At 37.0% G+C, this 27,856-nt stretch overlaps 1 protein-coding gene across 1 annotated transcript in view; it reads left to right on the forward strand.

The window, feature by feature from the left end:
• The window catches only part of PRKCI (protein kinase C iota), an 84,186-nt gene that overhangs the window by 28,756 nt on the left and 27,574 nt on the right, over positions 1 to 27,856 (forward strand). The window contains exons 3-8 of the mRNA XM_004383457.2: positions 10,065 to 10,154; positions 11,573 to 11,623; positions 15,607 to 15,692; positions 17,012 to 17,152; positions 20,492 to 20,546; positions 21,551 to 21,609. Coding sequence (XP_004383514.1) covers positions 10,065 to 10,154; positions 11,573 to 11,623; positions 15,607 to 15,692; positions 17,012 to 17,152; positions 20,492 to 20,546; positions 21,551 to 21,609 — 482 coding nt within the window. The remainder of the gene's footprint in view (positions 1 to 10,064; positions 10,155 to 11,572; positions 11,624 to 15,606; positions 15,693 to 17,011; positions 17,153 to 20,491; positions 20,547 to 21,550; positions 21,610 to 27,856) is intronic.

Below are 27,856 nucleotides of genomic sequence, written 5' to 3' on the forward strand. Positions count from 1 at the left end.
CATCACCCCAAAAAGAAGCTTGTACCCATTTGTACCAGCAAGTTTTCCAGAGAAAAAACCAATAGGAGGGTGTGGGGGTGGGGGTGGGGTGGGGGTGTGGGTGTGTGTGGGTGTGTGGGTGTGTGTGGGTGTGGGTGTGTGTGGTCTGAAGAAATTTATTTTAAGGAATGGCTGACATGACTGGGGGAGCTGAGAAGTCTGAAATTTGTAGGACAGAACAGCAAGCTGGAAACTCACCAGGAGTTGGTGCTGTATTCTTAAGGCAGAATTTATTCTCCAGGAAACTGACTGCGGCCTACCCACATTATCAAGGGTAATCTCCCTTATTTAGTATGTGTTAAACACATCTACAGAATACCTTCATAGCAGCACCTAGAATAGTGCTTAACTAAATAACTGGGTAGTATAGCCTAGCCAGGGGCCCTGGTGGTGCACTGGTTAAGCATTTGGCTGCTAACCGAAAGGTTGGCAGTTCGAATCCACCATCCGCTCCTCGGAAACCCTATGGGGCAGTTCTACTCTGTCCTGTAGGGTTGCTATGAATCAGAATCGACTTGACGGCAAAGGGGTTTGGCTTATAGCCTAGCCAAGTTGACACGTAAAAGTTAACTATCACATCATTAACCTGTTGCCAAAAAGGGGTTCTTGGGTTATGTAGTGAAGGAAAGTCTGCCAATACTGTTGTCTGTGGCAAAGTGGAAAATAGAAAGTGTACCTAAGGAACCTGTAGATTTGGCTAAAGAGATTGTGATCACTAAGTGGAATGTTCAAAGTGCTAAATGGTTTCTTTCAGCTGCATGTTTATTTAATGGTACTTAGTATAGCTTTTTTTGTTTTAGAGGAGTTTTGTTTTTCAGTTTTCCTTATATAGTTTCTGCACATTTCTTTAAATTCTATTCCTAGATTAAAAAAAAAAAAAATGTCACTACTAGGGGTGAAATACTTTCTTCCAATATACTTTCTGACTGAATATTGTGTATATGAAGGAAAACTATTGGTTTTCATATACTCATTTTTATAATTGCCTTAATGCTTATATCTTAACGGCCTGGTTGAAAAAGTAATGTCAGTATGATTTATGATAACAATTTTCTCCCTGTCTTTTCAGCCTTCACCAACAGTCTTTTCTAGGGCCTTTCAGCTTCTGCCTTTAATTTGAGGCCAAAGCCAATGCCACATGTTTTAGGCTTTTCTTGCTGTACCACTCTCCTTTGGCGCTAGTTTCTGTTTTTATTTTTGTGATTTAGGTGAAAGTTTACAGAGCAAATTAGTTTCTCATTAAATAGTTAATACACGGATTGTTTTGTGCCATTGGTTGCCAACCCCACAATGTGTTAACACTCTCCCCTTCTTCACCCCAGGTTCCCTGTTTCCATTCGTCCAGTTTTCCTGTCCCTTCCTGCCTTCTTGTCTTTACTTTTGGGTTGGTATGCCCCTGAGTCTCGTATCCATGATTGAGGTATGAAGTATGTCCCTCACATGTGTTATTGTTGGCCCTATAAAGGCATTGCTGTCGAGTCGATTCTGATTCATACCAACCCTATAGGACAGGGTAGAACTGCCCCATAAGGTTTCCAAGGAGTGGCTGGTAGATTCGAACTGCTGACCTTTTAGTTAGCAGCCAAGCTCTTAACCACTGTGCCACCAGGGCTCCACAGACCTGTCTAATCTTTGGCTTACAGGTGAATCTCAGGAGTGACTCTGGTACTGAGTTAAAAGGGTGTCCCGGGCCCATACCTTTGGAGTTTCTCCAGTCTCTGTCAGACCAGCAAGCCTGGTCTTTTTTTTTTTTTTTTATGAATTTGAGTTTTGTTCTACATTTTTCTCCCTCTCTTTCCGAGACCCTCTATTGTAATCCCTGCCAGACCAGTTGGTGGTGGTAACTGGATACTCTCTAGTTCTTCTGGGCTCAGTCTGGTGGAGGTTGTGGTAGTTGTGGTCCGTTAGTCCTTTGGACTAATCTTTCCCTTGTGTCTTTGGTCTTCTTCGTTCTCCTTTGCTCCAGTCGGGATTGGCCCAGTAAATGTATCTTGGGTGGCCGCTTGCAGGCTTTTAAGACCCCAGTCGTTACTCATTACAGTCGGATGTAGAACATTTTCTTTGTAGACTATGGTATGCCAATTGAGCTCGATGTCCCCTGAGACCACGGTCCCCAGCCCTTATTCCAGTAGCTTGGTCTCTCAGGGCATTTGGATGTGTCTGTGAGGCTTCTGTTACTTTGCTCTGGCCAAGTTGTGCCAATTTCTGTTTTGCTTATCTACTGTTGTGTATATAAACCACCCCACAATTCAGTGGTTTAAAAAATAACCTCATTTCATTATTATTATTTTATTTATCATGGCTCCGTGAGTTGACTGAGCTTAGCTGAGCAGTTGTGTTTGTCTCACTTGAGTCTTATATGGTTGTAGTTAAATGGTGGCTGGGGCTGTTGTCCCCTGAAGGCTTGACAGGAATGCTAGGACAGTTGGACTTCTTCTCTCTCCATGTACACTCAGAACCTCTCTTCTCCGTGTGGCCTCTCTGTGTGTTTCCACATCAGGGCAGCTGGACTTCTTTCATGATGGCTTGAGGCTCCCACAAGTGCAGAAGTGGAAGCCACCGAGTTTTCTTAAGGCATAGGTCCAGAAATGATACAGTGCTACTTTTGCAGCATTTTCTTGGTTAAAGTAGTCAGAGGCCAGCCAGTATTGAAGAAGAGGGGAAATAATCTCCACTTTTCAGGGTGGGGATTGACAAATAAAAATTGGCCATTTTTATTCCATCACAGAAGGGCTTTCTAGTATTATGAGCAAACTTAGGGAGGCACAGAAGTTTTGGTGATGGCTGAGTTGTCCAGTGTGGTCAGAGTTTACAGTAAATTTTGAGAGTACCTGAAAAAAGAGTCTGGAAAGTTAGTTTGGGATCGTATTTTTTTATTGTTCATTTTTTAAAAGAGTGTGTGTGGGTATGTAGTAAAAGTCAGATAGTGGAAAGAGGGTATACAGTAAAAATTCTAAATCTCCCTTTCTTCTTCATCCTCTCGCTATCCAGTTCCTCATCCTAAGAACAGCCACTGTTATCAATTTATTTTGTAATGTTCCACATATAGTCTGTGCATATGTAAGCACATTACACATGTATATTTTATTCCATCCACCCCCATACAGCAGACAACAGACACTGTTCCGTACTTTGATTTTTTTTTAACTGAACAGTATTGCTTGGAGATATTTCCATATCCGTATATATAGAGCTGCCACATTTTCTTTAAAGCCTGCATAAACTATTAATACACATTTAGTTTATTTCCAACCTTTTGCAATAATAGTGTTGTCATGTATTTTCTTGTATGTCATTTTCCATATATGTAATTATATATGACGGTAAAAAACTTAAGTAATATTGCTAACTTAAAAGATAATGCATTTTTATTTTATTTTTTTTTAACTTTTTATTGTGCTTTAGGTGAAAGTTTAGAAAGCAAATTAATTTCTCATTCAGAAATTTATACACAACTTGTTTCGTGACATTGGTTGCAATCCCCGCATTGTGTCAGCACTCTCCCTCTTTCCCTTTCACCCTGGGTTCTGTGGTGCCATTTGTCCAGTTTTCCTGTCCCTTCCCATCTTCTCGTCTTTGTTTTTTGTGCAGGTGTTGCCCATTTGGTCTCACATATTTGATTGATCTAAGAAGAACGTTCTCCGTGTGTATTATTGTTTGTTTTATAGGCCTACGTAATCTTTGGCTGAAAGGTGAACTTCAGAAGTGGCTTCAGTTCTGAGTTAGAGGGGTAGCCGGGGGCCATAGTCTCGAGGGTTCCTTAGTCACTGTCAGGCCAGTAAGTCTAGTCTTTTTTGTGAATTTGATCTTTGTTCTACATTTTTTTCCTGCTCTGTCTGGGATTCTCTGTTGTAATCCCAAGAATAATGCATTTTTAAAATGAAAACATATTGCCAAATTGCCCTGTATAGAGTCTGTCCCAATGTTTATTCCTACAACAAAATTTTGAGAGAAAGTCCAGACTTCAGAGCAACTTGAACGCTAAACTAAAGATTTCCAACTATATTATAAAGGACTTGGGGAGCCAGGAAATGTTTTCAAGTGGGAGATTAGTATTTAGAGAGAAGACCATCTCAATTCAGAGAGAAGATTAATGTGAGATGATTAGAGGTAGAGAAGCTAGTTATGAGGCTAGTGTAATAGTTCTCTTGAAAAAGATGACCCTTTGATTTAGACAATTACAGTGGATATGAAAAGAATAGAGCTGATACCAGAGATATGACAATAGTAGATATGATGGAACTTGGCGACTGATTTGGTTGTAAGAAGAAAGGAGGGAACGATAATCTAGAATGACTTAGATTTTGGCTTGCGTTGGTTGCTGAATGGTGACTTGGAGCTTTTGTAATTTGGCACCTAAATGCATTTTGATACCATTACCCAAGATGGAAAACAAGATGGAAGTGTCACAGTTTTGGCGAAAGATAATATTTTGTACATTTTGAGTTTAAGAAGTACCTGTACAGCATGTTAAGTGAGGAGAGAGAGGGAATTAAAAATATGGGTATGGATCTCAAGGCCAATATAGATTATGTTTGGAAACCATAAGAATGTGTGTGATAGTTGACTCCATTGGGAGTAGGTGAGGTTGATTTTCTCAGGAAGACATAGAGGGTCAAGTGAGTGAGAGGGCAAAGGCAGCAACTGAGGCACAGCCAGCAAGAGTCTGAGAAGAGTGAGCAGCCGTCTAAGATACTCCACTGGTCTCACCCCTTTGGGAGCAAGGGAGAATGAGGAAAACTAAAGATACAAGGGAAAGACTAGTCCAGAGGACTAATGCACCGTATCTACCATGGCCTTCACCAGACTGAGTCCAGTACAACTAGATAGTGCCTGGCTACCACCACTGACTGCTCTGACAGGGATCACAATAGAGGGTCCTGGACACAGCTGGAGAAAAATGTAGAACAAAATTCTAACTCACAAAAAAAGATGAGACTTACTGGCCTGACAATGACTGGAGAAACCCTGAGGGTATGGCCCTTGGACACCCTTTTAGCTCAGTAATGAAGTCACTCCTGAGGTTTACCCCTCAGCCAAAGATTAGACAGGCCCATAAAACAAAACAAGACTAAAGGGGCACAAGAGCCCAGGGACAAGGTCTAGAAGGCAGGAAGGGATGGAAAAGCTGGTAATAGGGAACCCAAGCTCGAGAAAGGAGAGTGTTGACATGTTGTGGGGTTGTTAACCAGTGTCATAAAACAATATGTGTACTAACCATTTAATGAGAAACTAGTTTGTTCTGTAAATCTTCATCTAAAGTACAGTTAAAAAAACAAAACAAATACATTAACCAAAAACCTAAGCCTTATAGCTTCAAAAAAAAAAAAAGTCTGAGAAGAGCTGTTAGAAGACATCCTGATGTGGTACAATAGGAAGCATGCAACATCATCTAGGAAGTAGTCTGGCTAAGTTTGCTACACTCAAATCTAATGAAGCTTCTGATTTTAACCACCAGTATACAACCGATACAGAGGACAGAGAAATATGTTAAATGACATCACAGGGATACAAATATAAAAAATCCAGATGGCGGAAACTGTAGAACAGGTGACCTAGTTTCTTCAACAAACTGAAGTGCATGGGGAAAAAAAGGAAGGAGAACCTGTAGAGTAAAAGAGTATTATGTGGACATTGTTTGGACCTTGACTCAAATAATCCAAAATATGTATTAAAAAAAAAATAAGTTGAAACAGTTGTGGAAATGTGAATATTGTCTGGATATTTTATAGGGCACTGTTAATTTTTATAGGTTAATAATGGTACTGTGATTATATTAAGGAATTTTTATCTTTTAGCGATACAGGGGTTTGTTCAAAATAATACATTGGAAGGGGATAAGTGAGTGGATATACAGGTGAAATAAGATTTTATAATGTTTGAGAATTTTCAAAATAAAAATTTAAAGAGAAGTATTAGTGAACCAGGAGAATGGTGTTTTAGAAACCTAGACACAGAGTTTCTATAAATAGTCAGTGGACAACTTTGTCAGATGCTGTAGAAGGGTCAACTATCATAAAGACTTGAAGAGGTGCCATTGATGTTGGCGGTTATTTTTGGGACCTTTGCTATAGCAGTTTTAGTGGAGCGTTTGAATTAAAACCTTATAGTAGCATTTTGAGAAACGAATAAAAGATAAGAACATGGAGACAGCCGAGTGGGATAATTTTTTTTTTTTATTGTACTTTAGATGAAGGTTTACAGAACAAATAGTTTCTCATTAAACAGTCAGTACACATACTGTTTTATGACATTGGTTAACAACCCCACAACATGTCAACACTCTTACTTCTCGACCTTGGGGGACTTTTTTTTTTTCTGGTGAAACTATACATAGCCAAAGTGACACCATTTCAAAAATTTCTACATGTTCAATTCAGTGACATCGATTACATTCTTCCAGTTGTTCTGCTACTCTCACTATCCTTTTCCAAATTATTCCATCATCATTATCTTCAACTCACTGCCTCGTAGGCTTCCCATCAAATCTTTTGAGTTGCTGTTGTCAGTTTGATCTCACATAGATAATTTTTTTTTTTTTTGTACCTTAGATGAAGGTTTACAGAACAAATAGTTTCTCATTAAACAGTTAGTACACATATTGCCCTATGACAATGGTTAACAACAGGGTGGGATAATTCTCAATAATAAAAATACTATAAATTTAAATTTAAAAAATAATAAAAGTATAAAATGAAAAATCAAAGACTCTGTCCCTTTTTCTCCCCCTGCTTCTCACCGACCCCCACCAGTCTCAGTGTACAGTTTACTCTTGAGATGTGTGGCTACTGAATGAATGGAATAGCAACCTGTGTGGGAGAGAGGTGTTTGAGGGGGAGATGCAAACATGCCTTTGCCTGAGAATAGCTAGTGGAAAGAAAGAAAAAATTGAAATGGAACAGAGAGGGAGTAATGGAATAACTCCCAGAGAAGATAAAAGTAAGTAGGGATTCAGTGGCCAAGGTCAGAGAAAAGAATAGAGACACCCATTTTTTTTGAGACAGCAAGAAAGGAGATGAGAGGACTTCATTTTTCTCTCTAAAGTTAGGCTGAGTTCACTGTGAACAGTGATTGAGTTTTGGATAGTGTGTAGTATCTAGTATATGATAAAGTTTGATGTAACCACAGGAATGAACAGAAGAATGGCAGTGTGGACGAACGAGCTCAGGCCCCAACTATGTCTTCAAGGTGACTGTTTCATTGAAGAATGCCTTCTTCCAGGAACATGTACCATCTCGTTGATTGCCAAGGATGAGTCAGTTCTTTGGCTAGTTCATCCGTACATTCATCCAGACTATGAATGTTTACTGCAACTATGCATTTATTTTAAAAGCAGCTCCAGTAGGACTGTTCTTCAATCAAGAGTACCTTAGTGGCTGTGCTTCCTTTTTGTGACCTCTTTGAGCAGGCTCTTACGTGAAGGGAAAACTTTGGCAAAATCTGTAGCTAAATCTAATAAAAACCTGTTGCTATCAAATTGATTCCAACTCATAGTGACCTTATATATATACACTTATATATATATATACTTACATACATACATATATACATACCTATATATATGATGTCAGATGGATCGTGGCTAAAAGCAGAGAATGCCAGAAAGATACTTACCTGGGTTTTGTTGACTATGCAGAGGCATTTGGCTGTGTGGATCATAACAAATTATGATAACATTGTGAAGAATGGGAATTCCAGAACACTTAATTGTGCTCCTGAGGAACCTGTACGTAGATCAAGAGGCAGTCGTTCAAACAGAACAAGGGGTACTGCATGGTTTAAAATCAGAAAAGGTATGTGTCAGGGTTGTATCCTGTCACCGTACTTATTCAATCTGTATGCTGAGCAAATAATCCAAGAAGCTGGACTATATGAAGAAGAATGGGGCATCAGGATTGGAGGAAGACTCATTAACAACGTGTTATGCAGATGACACAACTTTGCTTGCTGAAAGTGAAGAGGACTTGAAGCACTTACTGATGAAGATCAAAGTAGTACTGCAGCCTTCAGTATGGATTACACCTCAACATAAAGAAAACAAAAATCCTCACAACTCTACCAATAAGCAACATCATCATAAGCAGAAAAGATTGAAGTTGTCAAAGATTTCATTTTACTTGGATCCACAATCAACACCCACGGAAGCAGCAGACAAGAAGTCAAACGACATTACATTGGGCAAATCTGCTGCAAAAGACCTCTTTAAAGTGTTAAAAAGCAAAGATGTCACCTTTAAGACTAAGGTGCGCCTGACCCAGGCCATGGTAGTTTCAATCACCTCATATGCATGCAAAAACTGGACAGTGAATAAGGAAGACCGAACAAGAATTGATGCCTTTGAATTATGGTGTTGAGAAGGAATATTGAATATACCATGGATTGCCAGAAGAACAAACAAATCCGTCTTGGAAGAAGTACAGCCAGAATGTTCATTAGAAGCAAGGATGGCAAGACTTCATCTCACACACTTTGGACATGTTATCAGACGGGACCAGTCCCTGGAGGAGGACATCATGCTTGGTAAAGTAGAGGGGTCGGCGCAAAAGAGGAATACCCTCCACAAGATGGATTGACACGGTGGCTGCAACAACAGGCTCAAGCATAACAACAATTGTGAAGATGGCGCAGGACCGGGCAGTGTTTCGTTCTGTTGTACATAGGGTCGCTATGAGTCAGAACTGACTTGATGGCACCTAACAACAACAACAACAAATCTAATAATGATTACGTGGAGACCTCTAACCAGCTCTACAGTGGTAGTAGGATTACTTTCAGTTACTCTTTTAAAGAAACCAGTAACAGAAAATTTGTTCCTGGCTATCCATATTAGTCATATTGCAGTGATAATTTAAATGTTTTCATGGTAAGTTTTGTTTGCTGTATTTTGAATATATACAGTGTGAAGAATAAAATGGTTTTACTACCTTATGATCCTGCAGTCCCATTCCTAGGTGTATACCCTAACCATAACCAAACCAAACCCGTTGCCATGGAGTCTATTCTGACTCATAGTGATCCTACAGGATAGAGTAGAACTGCTCCATAGGGTTTTCAAGGCTGTAATCTTTATGGAAGCAAACCACATCTGTCTCCCACAGAGCAGCTGGTGGGTTTGAACTACCCTACAGACCTAAAAATAATGACAGGAACAGATATGTGCACACCTATATTCATTGCTGCTTTATTCTCAGTAGTAAATAAATGGAAACAACTGAAGTGTCCATCAGTGGATGAATGGATAAGCAAATTGTGGTACATACGTATAATGGAATACGACACAACCATAAAGAACAATCAGTCTGTGAAACATAAAATGGATGGACCTGGAGGGCATAATGGGAATGAAAGTTTAAGTCAAGAGTATGAGGGCAAATATTGTATGATCCCTCTTTTGTAAGAACACAAGAATAGTTACATGGAGAGAGAGAGACCAGTGGTTACTGGTGGTTACCAGGGAGAGTTGGGGGGGGTGCGGAGCAAGTATGCTTTAAATCGTAGAGACTTATTTTTGGTGATGGGAAAAGTATACCGAATGTGAGTGTAATGAGCACAGCACAACCAAAGTAAAAATGAGTATGTGAGCACATATGAATGGGTATAGGCATATTGGTAGGTATTGGTGTGTACATAGGTGAGGTGAGAACAGATAGAAGTATAGGTAAGTGTAAACACACGTTGTGATAAATGTAACTAAAGTCACTGAACAATTTGTGAAATTGTCAAATGGGTACCTAACTTGCTGTGTTAACTTTTACAAAAACCCAATAAAATAGAAAAAAAGAACAAAATGGTTTTAAATGTATAAAATTTGGTGTCTGTGAACTTCAAGTAATATTTTGTAGGCATGGAAGCTATGCCATCCACTTCAGAAAATAGAATTTTCTAATTATCTAAGGATTTGTCTTTATCGAATATTTTTCTATGTATATATAAAATTGTTTTTCCTCCAGATTTTATTTTAGGAAATTATTAATCATCACATTTAATGATTTTAAAAAGTAAGCTTTACTTTTTGTATTTTTTAGGAGACCCGTGTACAGTATCATCTCAACTGGAGTTAGAAGAAGCCTTTAGGCTTTATGAGCTAAACAAGGATTCTGAACTCTTAATTCACGGTAAAGGAGTAGTTGTTTCTCACTCTTCTAGGACTATAATTACTTGACCATTTTAAAAATAATCCTGATGTAATTTTCTTAATCTCTACTCTTCATTGCTAATTAATTGTTTTTATTCAGTAGTTTCTCAAATGCTTCTTGTTGTTAGGTGCCATTGAATGGGTTCTGACTCATAGCTACCCTATGTACAAGAGAACAGAATACTGCCTGCTCCTGAGCCATCCTCACAATCACTGTTGTCAGAGGCCTAACTTGGTTGGCGTGAGGAGCGCGTGCCCTGGGCTGCGTGTGTGTGCCCTGGGTACTGCTTGAGGCGGGGCGCCAATTAGCAGTTTCCATTGGCCATCACAATTTTTCATCGCCAGCTGTGAGAGATTATTCAGCAGTTTAACACTAATTGCCCTGGGCGCTATTTTCCATAGTTAGGCCCCTGGTTGCTATGTTTGAGCCTATTGTTGCAGCCACTGTGTCAGTCCATGTTGAGAGTCTTCCTCTTTTTCACCCACCCTCTGCGAAGCATAATGTCCTTCTCCAAGGACTGGCCCCTCCTAATAACATGTCCAAAGTACGTGAGACAGTCTCGACATCCTCGTTTCTAAGGAACATTCTGGCTGTGTTTCTTCCAAGACAGATTTGTTTTTTCTTCTGGCAGTCCATGGTATATTCAATATTCCTCACCAACATCATAATTCAAAGGCATCAGTTCTTCTTCGGTCTTCCTTATTCATCGTCCAGCTTTCGCATGCTTATGAGGCAGTTGAAAATACCATGGCTTGGGTCAGGTGCACCTTATTCCTCAAGGTGACATCTTTGCTTTTAAAGACTTTTCTCAAATGCTGGAGAAGGTAAAATTAATCTGCCTTTTATTGTCTTGGAAAATGCCTTCCTAGATATGAAAATGTGATCTCTCAGTGTTAAACACATCAAAGTTTAGGATGGAGTTTAAGAACTGATAGCCTAGTGAACCTAAGCCATCTTCTTGCAGTTTTGTAATGTATGCACATAATGATCTCTAAAGGTAAGGTATGTTTTAGTTGAAGAGTTAATAGTGAAACCATTTACATGATATTTCATAGACCTTAGTGTATTTAAATGTCAGCAACGCTGAGAGGTAGGTAGTGATGTAGAAAAAGAAACCTAAACTCTGCAGCCATATAACTGAAACATCGTCGACACTGTGAAACTAGGTACTGTTTTGTTTCCAAATCTATGTTGTTTTCATTCTGCATGCTACCTCTCAAGTTTTATGACACGTAGATCCCATTTAACACACTGTGTATATATTAAGGATCGGGTTAAAATTTGGTTCAGTAGTTTTGATATTTGAATTTAATTTGAATTCCACATAATTTGTATTTAATTATCTAATTTGTATGTCTTAAAAGATGCTGTATTAATTTTAGCTTATTGTCTTTCAGTATTCCCTTGTGTACCAGAACGTCCTGGAATGCCCTGTCCAGGAGAAGATAGTGAGTGTTTATATACTTTGTACTTAAAAATAACTTGAAAAAAGTTATTTATGACATGATGGAACAAGTGAAAAGAAATCAAAACTAGAACTTTTCTTTTTTTTGCTTATCACAATAGAAAGTTATTATCTCACAGTTCTAAGGCCAGAAGTCCAAAGTGAAAATCAAGGTGTCAGCAGGGCCGTACTTCCTCTAGAGGTGCTAGGGAAAAATCCATTCTTTGCCTCTTCCAGCTCTGGTAGCTGCTTACATAGAAACAGAACTTTTAATTCATCTGACTTCTTTTCCAGTTTTCAGTTTAACTTAGAGTATATTAGCAACTGCTGTCTTTTTTCTTAAACTCGAAGATTAGCAATTACTGTTTCTTTTTCTTAAACTCTACATCTTGCCAGATCAAATTCACAAAGTTTTCAAGTTGCAACTTACTCACGTAATTGTTGTGCATATGAATGGGAAGTAAAATTAATTTTAAAGTGTTCTTCCCACTTTTTAATTTCAAAAATTTTCAAATGTGTGGAGAAATTGAAAACAAAGATATATCCTTTACCTAGATTGACCGATTGTTAACATTTTCTGTTTGCTTTATCTCTGTATCTATATATATACACATATACATGCATGTATATACATAATAAAGTCCCTGGTTGGTGCAAATGGTTAAGTGCCCAACTACTAGCCAAAAGCTTGTCAGTTCGAGCCCACCTAGAGGTTCCTCAGAAGATAGGCCTGGCGAACTGCTTCTGAAAGGTCCCAGCCTTTAAAACCCTATGGAGCAGTTCTGCTCTGCAGAGATGGGGTTGCCATGAGTTGGAATGGACTCGACAGCAACCAACAAGTACAACAACATTTCACTGGAGTTCAGTGGCAGATTGGTTAAAGCCATATGTGTGCTGCCTTCACAGAGCTGATGGAGAAGCAGCTATCTTCCTTTTTAAAAGACTTGCCATTTTTGCAGATCTCCTCAGTTCTAGAGTCCCATTTCCAAATCGATTATGGATATAGCACACTTTCCATATAATATAATTTCCTAAGTTTTCATTCTACTTCATGCTCACTTTCCCTGTTTCAATTTTATTGGTGGGGATTTTGACACCACCCTCTTGCCTCAGTGTAAATATTATTGAACTAGAACATGGAGGAAAAATGATAACCATTAATGTGGTCTCTTGGCCCTCCAAATTACTATGCAACAATAAAATGTTTAAGGTATGTCAAGTTGTAGTTCATGAAAGCTTCTGAAATAGGACATTTCTTTTAGTTAAAACACTATTAACGGAAACTTTCTGCTTTGGCTGCTGCTAACAAAATAAATTATTAAAAATAAAAGCATCTGTATTTGAGGTTCTGTATTATACTATCTCAGTGTTTCTAATTCAGAGCATTGGGAATGGTCTCTTTTATCTTAATTTTACATAGTAAACACTGTGCTATATTTGCTTTAAAATATAAGTTTCGAACCCAAATGGAATCTTTCCACAGTATTAACATTTAATGAATAATAGGCAATATATATAATAGTGATTAACTTTATGAAAATTATGGAGATTAACTACATTTGATCTTTTGGAACCTCTTTTTATAAGTGTGTTTAGGAAAAGTATTAATATTAAAGCCATTGGATGAAAGGTTGTTGGGGAAGAGAATGTTCTTTTTTTTTCCATTGTACTTTAGATGAAGGTTTACAGAACAAGTAGTTTCTCATTAAACAGTACACATACCGTTTTATGACATTGGTTAACAACCCCATGACATGTCAACACTCTCCCTTCTCAAGCTTGGGTTCCCTATTACCAACTTTCCTGTCCCCTCCTACCTTCTAGTCCTTGTCCTGGGCTGTTGTGCCCCATTAGTCTCGTTTGTTCTTTGGGGCTGTCTAATCTTTAGCTGAAGGGTGAACCTCATGAGTGAGTTCATTACTGAGCTAAAAGGGTGTCTGAGGGCCATACTCTCAGGGTTTCTCCAGTCTCTGTCTGACCAGTAAGTCTGATCTTTTTTTGTGAGTCAAAATTTTGTTCCGCATTTTCCTCCAGCTCTGTCTGGGCCCTCTGTTGTGATACCTGTCAGAGCAGTCACTGGTGGTAGCCAGGCACCGTCTAGTTTTACTGGACTCAGACTGGTGGAGGCCATGGTGGTTGTGGTCCATTAATTCTTTGGACTGATCTTTCCCTTGTATCTTGTTTTCTTCATTCTCCCTTGCTCCCTAAGGGGTGAGACCAGTGGAATATCTTAGATGGCTGCTCACAGGCTTTTAAGACCCCAGACGCTACTCACCAAGGTAGAATGTAGAACATTTTCTTTATAAACTGTGTTAGGTCAATTGAGCAAGATGTTCCCTGAGATCATGGTCCCCACAGCCCTCCACCCAGCAGTTCGGTCCCTAAGGGTTGGATGTGTCTATGGAGTTTCTATGACCTTTTCTTGTACAGGTTGTGCTGGCTGGGGAAGAGAATATTCTTGTCATCACAAAATATCACTTACAGATTACTTAGAAAAAATAAAATGTACCTTTATAATGAAGAGGGCTAGCAATCACTACCTTTAAGTGATCAAACAGCAGCAGTGGAAGTCAGCAGTCTGGCAGTTACATTCCTTGTGATATTATTCAGTAAGAAATACACAGCATCATCTATGTAATACTTTTGCAAAAAGCATTTACCTTTAGAACAGACAAATCCAAAATATGGGACATTCTATAAGACAACTGCCTAGACTGAAAAAAAAGCCTACATCAGGAAAAATATGCAATAACAAAGGCAGAGTAAATGTTTCAGAACACATTAAAAAGACAAGCATAACCAAATGCAAACCTGCATCTTGACTAGATTCTGGATTGACAAAAAATGCTCTGAAAGACATTTTGAGGATACTTAGGGAAGTTTGCTTATCGACTATATAGTAGCTGATGTTGAATTAATGTTAATTTTCTAAGACATGGTAATGGTATTGTGCTTGTGTCAAATTAGGGTGAATGTCCTTAATCTCAGGCAGTGGATACTAAGACATTTAAGGGTGCAGACATGATGTCTATAGCTTACTTTCAAATGATTCAGAAAAAAAAGTGTATGTATACAGAGAAGAAAGCAAATGTGGCAAAATGCTAATAATTGTTAATCTAGGTGAAGGATATACAAGTGTTTATTTTTCTATTCTTGCAGTTTTTCTGTGGGCTTAAATTTCAAAATAAAAAATTGGAAGGGGGATGTTTATAGCAGCTTTATTTATAATTGTCAAAAATTGGAAGAAACCAAAATGTCCTTAAGTAGGTAAATGGATAAAGAAACTGTGGTATACTCATACAATGGAATATTATTTCGTGATAAAAAGAAATGAGCTATCCAGATGTGAAAAGATACAGAAGAGCTTTAAATGCTTATATACAGTATAGGATTCCAAAAGTATAGAGACAGTTAAAAGATCAGTGATTGGGGGAGGGGAAGGATGATTAGGTAAAGCACAGGACATTTTAAGGGCAGTGAAACTGTTCTGCATAGTACTGTAATCGTGGATACATGTCAATATTTGTCAGAACTCAGAACTGTACCACACAAAGAGTGAACCCTAATGCAAACTTTGGACTTTAGTTAATAATTATGTATCAGTATTGGTTCATCAAGTTTAACAAATGTGCCACACCAATGCAAGTTGTTAATAATAGGAGAAACTGTATGCAGGAGAGAGAAGAGGTAGAAGGGAACTCTTTATGCAGTTTTTCTGTGAATTTAAAACTGCTCTAAAAAATAAAGTGCATTTAAAAAAAAAAAAGTTGGGGGAGGAAAGCAATAATAGTTATTCAAACATTTATTCTCCTTGAGCTTAATTTAAAATTATCTAGTTCCTTGTGTGTATTTTACTCTTTCAGGTTTTCATAATTTTTTTCTTCCAGTGAGTATCATGAAAAGAATCACAGACTTAATTATAAAATGACTTTTATTCACATTCTTCATTTTTTTTTTTTTAACCTAAAATTTTAAATCTCTCTTCAGAATCCATCTACCGCCGAGGTGCACGCCGCTGGAGAAAGCTTTATTGTGCAAATGGCCATACTTTCCAAGCCAAGCGTTTCAACAGAGTAAGTTTATCTTGTTGACTGTCGATAAGTTGAGACATCTATTCTTTTAATTTCTAATATGAAAGAAAGGTAGTCTTGTTATTCCCTTTTAATGAAATAAGTAGGGTGGCCATGTATTCCCTACTAATGTCCAGAGGTAATTTTTAATAGTCTTTTTTCACTCTGAAAAAATGTTTCAGATTGGATTACAGTAACACCTGCAAAAACCGGAACCTATGTAAAGCGGAAACCTGTCAGAGAAGGAAAACTCAAATATTTTCCACTAAAATGATAGAAAAGTGGTAAGACTGCAACCTGTCAAAGGCGGAAAACTTGCGAGACCCAGAAAAACAAGGCAGTCCTCTCCCGTTCCGGTTCTCACAGGTTTCACTAATTACATGGTCACTCAAGCTGTAAGAAATTTTTTTTTTAAAAAAGAAAACATATATAAAATTCAGGTAGCCAGAAAATAAGGTTTATTTTGCAAATCACTTAATGTTATAATTTTCATTATTTAGAATATAATAATAGCGAGCAGTTTCCTAGCTTTTACTATATACCACTTCTAAATGCTTTACATGTATTGATGCATTTAATCTTCACATGACCCTTGTGAGATAGGTACTGTATGTTTCCATTTTATAGATGAGGAAACTGAGGTGCAGGGAGTTAAGCAACTTGCCCAAGATGACACAGCTAGTCAGTGACAGAGCCAAGGTTTGATTGCAGGCAGTCTGTCCCCAGAAGCCCATGTTTTTAACTAATCTTGATAACCACAAATTCATATAGTTTACTCCGTTTTCATCCTAGAACTAATGCCATGTTTTAAATTTGTTAATGTAAATTGAAGCTAAACTCTTTTCTTCCCAGTAGCACCGATACTAAAAAGGCTCTGAAATGAAAAGGCACCTTAGGTATTGTTCTTCAAAAGATCAGGGCTTTGGTTTGACCTCTGATCAGTCTGGGAGGTTTTATGTTTGTTTGGGAGTTGTCCTTGTAAAGCTTTCTCTGCTATATGTTTTTCAAGTTTAATTCACTTTTCCTGCTTTCACTGCTCCTAATTATATGAGGACTGAAATTCTTGGACTTAGAACAGAAAGCAGCATGGTTGCAAATTTTGATGTCTCTTATAAGCAAGCTCTCTTACCTGTTTATTTTTCCCTGACCTTCATAGATTTTGAAAAATTACGTATGGGGAAGATTTTTTTTTTTTTTTTTGACACCATGATGGGGGGAATTGGGTTGGAGAGGAAAGCCACTTGTTTTCACTATTTTATGAATAAACATTAGGAAACAGTTGAATTTTTGTTAATAAAATATTGTTGAATTACTCTTTCCAGCGTGCTCACTGTGCCATCTGCACTGACCGAATATGGGGACTTGGACGCCAGGGATATAAGTGCATCAACTGCAAACTGCTGGTTCATAAGAAGTGCCACAAACTTGTCACAATTGAATGTGGGCGACATTCTTTGCCAGCGGTAAGACACAGCTGTCTTTTCTTTTTTTAATAGAGCATACTTGACAGCACTTCTAGAACAATGGGAGGTGCTAAGAAATCACAGTGCAACAAATTTATTACAGAATTGGGGTAGGAATACTTTACATTGCTGGTAACAGTTTTGGACTTGTTATCCTTAGGGTAATACTGGTTTCTAGAATATAATTAACTTCTTTGTTGAACCAGCCACAAAATCCTCTCGTCTAAATTTAGAAAGATGTAGAGTGAACTACTTAAGAGATTCTTTTTTCCTCTTTTCTTTAAGCTAAAATTATTGGTTTATAGCTTTCATTATTCTGGCACCTGTACTCTGCAGCAATCAGTTAGGAGTCAGAAGTATTGCGTTTGCTATTTAAAGTGTGAGATTCCTGGGGCTAGTTTAGCATTTTAAAATTTTATTTTTTACCTTTATTTTAAACATGTAATTAAAACTTGTTTATTATGGGGGAAAAAAAAGGAACACAAATGAATAAAGAAAAAAAATTAAAAATCCCGTTAAGCTATCTGAAAGTAATTGCTGTTTGGTGTATATTTTTCTGTAACTTTTTCTATGCAAATTTATACGCATAAATATTTTTCAATATTTCTATATGGAAAAATTTTAAACATATGTAAAGGTAGATGAAACAGTATAATGAAACCTCCATATTCCACTCACCCAGCTCCAATAGTTATCAACTCATGGGCAATCTTATTTCACCTATACTTCCATCCACTTACCTTACCCCTACCTCATATTATTTTGAAACAAATATTTTATGTTTGTTTCAGTATGCACCTCTGTATGTACTGTACATATTCTAATATGTACCTCTAAAAGATAGACTCTTCAAAAACTAACTAAAAATCAAATTTCTTATATCAAATATTCACCCAGGCAATGCTTTAATTTTCAGTTATCTCGTAGGTGTCATAATTTTGTTTTTATAGTTTTTATTACGAATCAGGATCCAAATAAAGTTTACATCTTGCAATTAATTGTATGTCTCTTACATTTTTTTTAAATTTACTGGTTCCTCCTTCATCTCTTTCCTTCTTTTTTTCCCCTTACAATTTAATTGTAGAAGAAACCAGGTTTGTTGTTTAGAGTGGTGTAGAATTTTGCTCATTGCGTCTCCGTGGTAATGTTTATCATATTCTTCTGGCCATTTTATTCCCAATAGATAGTAGCTGGAAACTCTGGTAGCATAGCGGTTAAGAATTTGGCTGCTAACCAGAAGGTCAGCAGTTCAAATCCACCAGGCACTCCTTGGAAACCCTATGGGGCAGTTCTACTCTGTCCTACAGGGTCGCTATGAGTCAGAATTGACTTGACGGCAAGGGGTATATATAGTAGTTGGGTCTAGAGGCTTAATTAGAATATGCTTTGCTCTTGTTTGTTTGTGTGATATATATTTTTTTGAGACTTCTTCATAGAAAGTGGTGTGTGTTTCCATGAAAAGGCACAAAATATTTGGTTGTTTCTTTGCTTAACATACTTTTTAAATGAAAATGAGATCATATTATGTATACTGTTTTCTAACCCATTTTTCATTCTGAACAGTATAGTTTGGTCATCTTTCTATATCAATACAGATTATGGAATGTATTTGCCTTATTATTTTTAGCATAAGTTTATTATTTGTTTATAAAAACCAGTTGCTGTCGAGTTGATTCCTACTCATGTTGACCCCATGTATATGTCAGTGCCATAATTAATTTAACCTGTTCTCTGTGATTGAACACTTGAGTTTTGCAAATTTTCTTATAAAGAAAATCATGATGAACTTCCTGGTAAATATATATTACTATTTCTGTAAGGATTCAGAAGTAGAATTACTGGATTAAAGGATATGCATTTTTATAAAGATTTGGATGCATCTTTCTAAATTGTCCTATAGAATGATTATAGCATGTTTATTCATAAGATCTTCTTTGGACATAGTGAAAGTAGATTAATATTGGTGGCTTTTTGGTATTAGAATTATGTAGCTAGTTCATACAAGTTTGGGAATGGGGTTTGTAGTGAAGGAAAAATCTAGTTCTAAAGAAAAACAGGCCAAAATTTCTGAACATAATTTATCCAGGTTACTATCGATACTGTTGAGAATTCTTAGGTACTGGAATGCCTTGTATAAGTTCATAAATGTAGAAGGAAAGTGGGGCAGGGTTAGAAATTATATTGGTATTTTAGTATGGCAGCTGAAAGCGTTTAAAAATCCATAAGGTTACTTATGAGCCTCTCTGTAAAACAGCCTTAAAATTATAATTGTGACTATATGCTCCTTCTTGAGTTTAACTCTTTCCTGCTGGTATTCATTAAACTTAAATCCAAATTAATGAATTAATAAAAATTTTAATTTGAGTTAGCTTTGTTCCTGAGGTTATTGGCAGTTCGTTGGTTAAGTCAGTTTCTAGGGGGTATTTCTTTTAATTTTTTGGGCCACTGACACCTTTGAAAATTTTCACAAAAATGGGAAACCACAGAAATTTACATGTAATTTTAACAGGTTTTTAGACATGCTGAAGCTTATCTCTGGACCGCAGCTAAATAACTCATGTTCTAGAGATTCCTTCTGCCAGGGACTTAAAGTGAGCATATGGGGCTCAAAGGAAGAATGGTACTATGGAAGAGAAATATGTCAGAGTATATAGGAGTTTTGTTTGAGGTATGATTTGATTTCTCTTTGATGGTCAAAAATTAGTTTTGTGGTTTTTCTGTTATCTGTAAAATGTGACTAAACATTACCTCATTCTCAAAAATATTGTGTTTTTGTTGTTTTTGTGTGCCATTGAGTTGATTCTGACTCATAGCGACCCTATAGGACATAGTTGAACTGCCTCATAGGGTTTCCTAGGCTGGTATTTTTACAGAAGCAGATTGCCAGGTCTTTTCTCCCACAGAGCAGCTGGTGGGTTTGAACCACTGACCCCTTGGTTAGCAGCTGAGTGTTTAACCATTGCACCACTGTGGCATTTCCTCATTCACAAAAATATTGTATGGTTTCATATAATGAAATTAAAGTAAACTAAATACAGTAACAAGTTATATTTTTCAAATTTAAGTTTTTATATGCTGTGTCTCAATGGGAGCCCTGGTGGTGTAGTGGTTAAGAGCTATGGCTGCTAACCAAAAGGTCGGCAGTTGGAATCCACCAGCTGCTCCTTGGAACCCGAAGGGGCAGTTCTACTCTGTCCCGTAGGGTTGCTATGAGTTGGAATCAACTCGACGGCAACAGGTTTTGGTATCTCATTGAAATAATGTTGCTTCTGGATTTGTAAAGCTATTGGAATTTTAAAAGAATTCACTGGGTTATTTTATCTCTGGAAACTTTTGTAGGAACCAGTGATGCCCATGGATCAGTCATGCATGCATTCAGACCATGCACAGACAGGTAAGAATGATGCTGGCATGAACTGTTGTTCATTAACATCGCTTCTTGTGGTGACTCTGTTCTTCCAAATAAAAGCAGGTAACCATACTTTGCAGTGGTAAGATCAGTCACAGTTGACATTTTAAAATACAACTATGTAAACTAAAGTGTGTTTTCTCTACTTTAGATAAATTTCTTTTGAAATCCCTTTAAATTCAGCAAACCTATTTTTTTTTCAATAATGAGAAAATATAAAGTTGATCTTGAGGGTTAAGTATACTAATATTATGACAGTGTTCAAGTGCCCTGTTTTTATTACAAGCTTTATTATTAGAAGTAGAAATTATGTAAAAGATATAAAAAATGCAGTCTAGAAAATGAAAAATAGATCATATGAGTTAAAATGTCAGATATGTGCAAAACCTTAAATACCTCTCTGGAAACTTTGAGATCAATTAAAGGAGGCAGAGCACCCTAAGCAGGGCTGAATCAGGAAAGGGAAGGCAAGAGAGTTTTTCTGGAACGACAGAATGCAGTCTCTGGGTCTTGGAAGAAGCTGAGTATATGAAACAGGCCTTTCTGTCCTGAGTAGCTTCCAGGAGTAGCCTAGAGTCCCATCTTTGTCAGTTCTTTACTTGTTCTATGTAGTAGTATTTTGAGTATGAAGGGAGTGAAAAGTCATACTAAAATAATTAAATAGCGCTTACAGAGTCACTCTTATAAAATGAGTTGTTTAATTAATTTATAAAGAGGGGACATGTTTAAAAAATAGGAAAAATATTTTCTAAAACCACTACTTGGCTACCAGACTTGTCCTTGCTCCCTTTACTCCTGCTAAAGATTACAATTTGATTCTTACACTTAAATGCAGTTTGTTGTTACTGGGACAGGTGTTTAATTTTAAATAATGAAGACTTATTAAAAAATAAAACAAAATCAAATTGAGAAAATTTTTATGTTAAACTCGGTTAATGGATGCTATCTTGTTTTCCTTTTTTTTCATTTGTTTGTGATTGGGTTTTTAGTAATTCCATATAATCCTTCAAGTCATGAGAGTTTGGACCAAGTTGGTGAAGAAAAGGAGGTAAGATAATTTTATTGTACGTTGTCATTAGCTTTTTAATAAAACTTGACAGCTTAAAAATATGATAAATTGACTTCCTTGGATCTTGGATTGTCATAGTAAAATACAAGAATAATTTTTAATGACGCCAAAGTTTTAATTATTGATTAAATTATTACTTTAGTTTAAATTAGCACATAATTTGGTGGGATAACTTATTTTCATTTTAAGATAGCATAATCTAAAAATGAACAATGTATTTAAGAATATTGTTTAGAATATTTGGTAGTATTCTTTAAAATACATTGTAAACCCCTCTGTTTTGGGGCTAATTGTTTATTTAAAGTATGAATGATTAAAACATCTTAACTGCCACTGTTTTTTTCTATTAAGCATTTTATCAGTCTTTAAAACAAAATCATTTTTAATTAAAAATAATTAAAATGACCGATTTTTTGAAGAAAGCTTATGGTGAAAAAGATTACCATCCCTTACACCTCCTACTCCCAATTTGACTTCTCAGAGGCAACCCTTTGTAACTGTTTCTAGTTGTCTCCATAACTCTGAATAATATTTGTAGGTTTGTTTCTCAATTTTTGATTTTATTTATTCCTGCCCATGAAACCATGGAAACCCTGGTGGCGTAGTGGTTAAGAGCTAGGGCTGCTAACCAAAAGGTTGGCAGTTCAAATCCAGCCGGTGCTCCTTTGAAACTCAATGGGGCACAAACCCGTTGCCATCGAGTAGATTCGGACTCATAGTTGACCGTAGGGGTCACTTTTTTAATGAAATACTTAATTACCTCCCTCCCTCCTTTTTCTTTCCAGTGTTTGACAGGTATATTGTTTTGTTCTTCTCTTGATTACCTTTCTTAAAAGGAAAAAAAAAAAACTTTTTATTATGGAAAATTGAAAACATAAATAAAAGTAGGCAGAATAGTACACCTTCTCCTCACTTATGGACATGGTTAGGTTCCAAAGATCAAGTTGTTAGGCAAAAATCGGCATTATATGAAATACTTAGGATTTCCTGCCCTGGCCGCCACTCCTCCCCAGCCCCAGCCCTCTCAGCTGGGCACTGCAGCCCCTTTCTACTTGCAGTGGTCATGGGCTCGCGCTCACTCTGCTCACCGGAATCTGAATCCAACTGTGGGCTCCTAGCTTGCGCTCTGCAGTGCACTGGGTGTGGGAAGCAGGGCAGCATGGGCTGAGCAGTGCGCAGCGGCCTTGGCCAGTGGGCAGCTCCACAGAGGCGAGGGCCGCCCACTGCCCATGCCCTTCTCCCAGTGCCCGCTGGCCAGTGATCCAGGAGGAGAGAGGGGAGGCACTAGCTGGGAGGAACTGGAGCATCGGATGCCCCACAGGTTCCATACTGGGGTTAAATACCCCAGCGGTGGCATCATTCCTCCCTCTGTGCGCCCACAGGAGTTGTACGTGACAAGGGTGTGGGGTCAAGAGTTTGCTGGTCAGAGGGGTCGTTAACGTGCAAAATAGTCAGATAGTAGATTTTTTACTACTGTCCTTAATGTGAAATGACGGATAACGAGATAGTCGATAAGTAGGGAGAAGGTATATACAAGAAAAACCCTGTATCCATTACCCAATTAAAACAATTAATACTTGGCCAGTCTTGTTTCTTCTATCTACTTCTCTTACTCCTGTAATATTTTGAAGCAAATCTGTTGTTACCTATTTAATCTCGTATCTTGGTTTCTTGTTCTATCAGTTTGAGACAGTGTCTTGTCTCTCCTTAAACCACCCCCATACTCTTTCTTCCAGCTTTTCTCTTTTAGCTACATATTTATTTTTACATTGCAAAGATTGTTAACATTTATATTCTGTCCTGCAGCTGTAACCAAATCTTCCATATGTTGTTCATTGGTTAAATGGGTCATTTAAAGGAAGACATTCCTAATAATGAGTGAACTCTCTTCTGTTCCTCTGGAACTTTAAGTTGCTAATGTTTCCTCCTGTTTGGTCCTTGATGCTCTTTTATACCTTTCTGGTTTTTTTGAGTGCCTTGTTGCTTTTATTATTTTTGTATTTCTTTGATAGTTTATGAAAGACTCATTCACCTTTATCTTCAAGATTTTTAAATGCATTTTAAAATTGAAGAATAACTACATACAGAAAAGTGCACATAGCATGAGTGTATAGCTAGATGCATTTTTCACAAAGTGGACGTTATGTAATGACCACCCAGCTCAAGAAATAGGATCTACCAGCATCTCAGAAGCCCATCTTCTGCCTTCTTCCAGTCACTAACACTCCCTCCTCCCCTATAGGTAACCACTGTCTTAACACCAGCTTAGTTTACCTTTTTTTTTTTTCTGAACTTTATTTAAATGGAACCACACAGTATATATTCTTTTGTGTCTGACTTCTTTCACTCAACATTACCTTTATGGGATTCAGCCATGTTATTTCATATAGCAGTGTTTCATTCATTTTCACTAGTTCCATTTATCTTTTCTACAGCTGATTTTTTCCCCTTCTCAATCAGGATTGTTACGATATATTGCTATGAACATTCTTGTAAATGTGGTTTGGTGCACATATATAAGCATTTCTGTTGGGTATATAACTAGGAGTGGAATTGCTGAGTCTTGTGTACATTCAACTTGAGTAGATAATACCAAACAGTTTTCCAAAGTGTTTGTATCAATTTATACTTTCACTAACAATGTATGAGAGTTCCATTTGCTTCACATTCTTGTCCACACTTTCTATTGTCAGTCTTTTTAATTTTAGACAGTCTGTTGAACATGTAGTGGTAGTTTATGGTTTTAATTTGCATTTCCTTGGTGAACACCTTTTCATATATTTAGTGGTCATTTTTTTTTCTTTTTTTAATTGTACTTTAGATGAAGGTTTACAGAACAAATAATTTCTCATTAAACAGTTAGTACACATACTGTTTTATGACAATGGTTAACAACCCCACAGCATGTCAACGCTGTCCCTTCTCAACCTTGGGTTCCCTATTACCAGCTTTCCCATCCCCTCCTGCCTTCTAGTCCTTGTCCCTGGACTGTTGTGCCCCATTAGTCTCGTTTTGTTTAATGGGGCCGTCTATTCTTTGGCTGAAGGGTGAACCTCGGGAGTGACTTCATTACTGAGCTAAAAGGGTGTCCGGGAGCCATACTCTTGGGGTTTCTCCACTCTCTGTCAGACCAGTAAGTCTAGTCTTTTTTTGTGAATTAGAATTTTGTTCTACATTTTCCTCCAGCTCTGTCTGGGCCCATCTGTTGTGATCCCTATCACAGCAGTCAAGTCATGGTAGCCGGGCACCATCTAGTTGTACTGGACTCAGTCTGGTGGAGGCCGTAGTAGTTGTGACCCATTAGTCCTTTGGACTAATCTTTCCCTTGTATCTTGTTTTCTTCATTTTCCCTTGCTCCTGAAGTATTTAGTGGCCATTTGGATATCATCTTTTGTGAAGTGTCTGTTTGTGTCCTTTTACTCATTATAAAAATATATTGTCTCCCTTTGTCTTATTGATTTGTAGTTGTTTTTTATATAGTCTGAATATTAGTGTTTTGTCAGTTGTATATTGCAAATATCTCATGTATGGCTTTTATTTTTACTCTCTTAATGGTGTATTTTTTTAAATATAATTTTATTTATTTTGTTGTTGTTGAGAATATACACAGCAAAACATACACTGATTCAACAGTTTCTACATGTACCATTTAGTGACATTGATTACGTTCTTTGAGTTGTGTAACCATTCTCACCATCCTTTTCTGAATTGTTCCTCCACCATTAACATAAATTCACTGCCCCCTAAGGTTCCTGTCTAATCTCTAATGGTGTATTTTGATGAACATGTTTTTAATCTTTTAATGTAGCCCAGTACATGAACCTTTTCCTTTATGGGTAGTCGTTTTTGGTCCTATTTAAGAAATCTCTGCCTTTCCCAAGAACTTGAAGATAGTGTTTTATATTATCTTCTAGAAGCTTTATTGTTTTACCTTATGCTTTTAGATGTACAACCCACCTGGAATTGATTTTTGTATATATTGTGAAGTCAGATCAGAATTCATTCATTTTTCCATATTTATATTCATTTGACTCAGAATCATTTATTGAAAAGACTATACTTTCCTCCATAACTCTGTAGAACTGTCTTTTCATTATTTACATGCCCATTGCATAATCTATTTCTGGATTCTCTTTTACTTTCCATCATTCTGATTTTCCTTGTGTCAATACATACTGTCATGGTTCCTATAACTTTATAACACTTTTATTCTAATAACTTCTTTATAACACTTATTAATTCTAATAACTTATCTACTGATGCTTTTGGATTTTCTACATATATGATCGTGCCATCTATGAATAATGACAGTTTAATTTCTTTCTTTCCAAACCTTAATAGCTTTTATTTCTTTTTCTTGCCTTATTGTGCTAGCAAGGATCTCTGTAGGTCACCAAAATGATGTTGAATAGAAGTGGCAATAGCAGACATCATTGTCTTGTTCCACGTCTCAGAGAGAAATCTTCTAATATTTTATCATTAAATTTGATGTTTGCTGTAGGGTTTTTTTATAGATACCCTTTACCAAAATAAGAAAGTTTATCTCTCCTCCTAGTTTGTAAGGTTTTTTACTTCATCATGAAAAGATGTTGAATTGTATCAAAAAGTTCTTTGGCATTTGTTGAGTTGATCATTTGTGAATTTCATTAATTTTCAAATGTTAAGCATATTATTCCTGGAATAAGCCCCACTTGTCATGATGTATTATTCTCTTGATATTGGTGGATTTATTTGCCAATATATTTTTTTAAGTATTTATGAGAGACATTGATCTATAATTTTCCCTTTTTTTGAAATGAATTGTTAGATTTGGGTATCAAGATTATGCTGGCCTCATAAAACAGTTTCGGAAGTGTTCTCCAATTATCAGGACGAGTTCATGCAAGATTGGCCTTATTTCTTCCATAAATTTTTGAAAGAATTCATCAGGAAAGCCTTCTGGTTCTAGAGTTTTCTTTGCAGAAAGAATTTTAATTCTGGATTTTATGTCTGAATAGATTTAGGACAATTTAGATTCTTAAATTTCTTCTTGTGTCTATTTTATTTCTTGGAATTTGTTCATTTTACCATATACTTCCAAGTTTATTGACATAAAGTTAATTTCTGAGGATATTAAGTGATACCCTTTTTCATTCCTGATAAAGATTATTGTGCATTCTCTTTTTCATTAGTCTTGCCAGGAGATTATCAGTCTTTTCAGAGAACCAACTTCAAAGATAATTATTATGGTAAAATATATATAACACAAAATTTGCTATTTTTAAGTATATAATTCAGTGACGTTAATTACATTCACCATGTTGTGCAACCATAACCACTATTTTTTCCAAAAGTTTTTCATCACCCTAACAGAAGCTCAGTACCCCTTAAGCAATAATCTTCATTTCCCCCTCCCTCTAGTAGCCACTAGTAAACTTTTGTCTCTATGCATTTGCCCATTCTAGATATTTCATATAGAGTGGGGTCATACAATATTTGTTCATGTCTGACTTCTTTCGCTTTTTTAAAAATTGTGGTAAATATACGTGTAACAAAGCATTTGCCATCTCAACAATTTTCACATTTACAGGTCAGTGAAATTAATTCTGTTCATCATGGTGTTCAACCATCACCCTTATGCTTTCCCAGATTTTTCCGTCAGCCTTAGCAGAAGCTCAGTATCCTCTAAGCATTGAGTCCTCCTTTCCCTCTACCCTCTGCTTGCCCCTAGTAACTGCCGATAAACTTTGGTCTCTATACACTTGCCTATTCTGGATTTTGTGTAAGTGGGATCATAAAGTATGTGTCTTTGTGACTCACTTATTTCACTCAGCGTAGTGTTTTCAAGGCTCATCCATGTTGTAGCATTTATCAGGACTTCATTTCTCTTATGTATGTATGCACCACATTTTGTTTATCCATCTGTTGATAGACATTTAGGCTGTTTCCACCTTTTGGCTGATGTGAATAGTGCTCCGGTGAAAAGTGGTATACAAATACCTGTTTGCATTTTTGCTCTCAATTTTTTTTTTAATTGTTGTAGTTTAAATGAAGCTTACATTTCAAGTTATTCTCCCATACGAAAATTTATACGTACATTGTTATGTGATCCTAATTGCTCTCCCCATACTGTGACAGCACACTCCTCCTTTCAACCCCTGATTCCCCATGTCCATTCAACCAACTCCTAACCCTCTCTGCCTTCCCATCTCACCTCTGGACAGAAGCTGCCCATTTAGTCTCTTGT

Source organism: Trichechus manatus, unplaced genomic scaffold (genome assembly GCF_000243295.1).
Source record: "Trichechus manatus latirostris isolate Lorelei unplaced genomic scaffold, TriManLat1.0 scaffold00110, whole genome shotgun sequence".
Classification (NCBI taxonomy): Eukaryota; Metazoa; Chordata; class Mammalia; order Sirenia; family Trichechidae; genus Trichechus; species Trichechus manatus.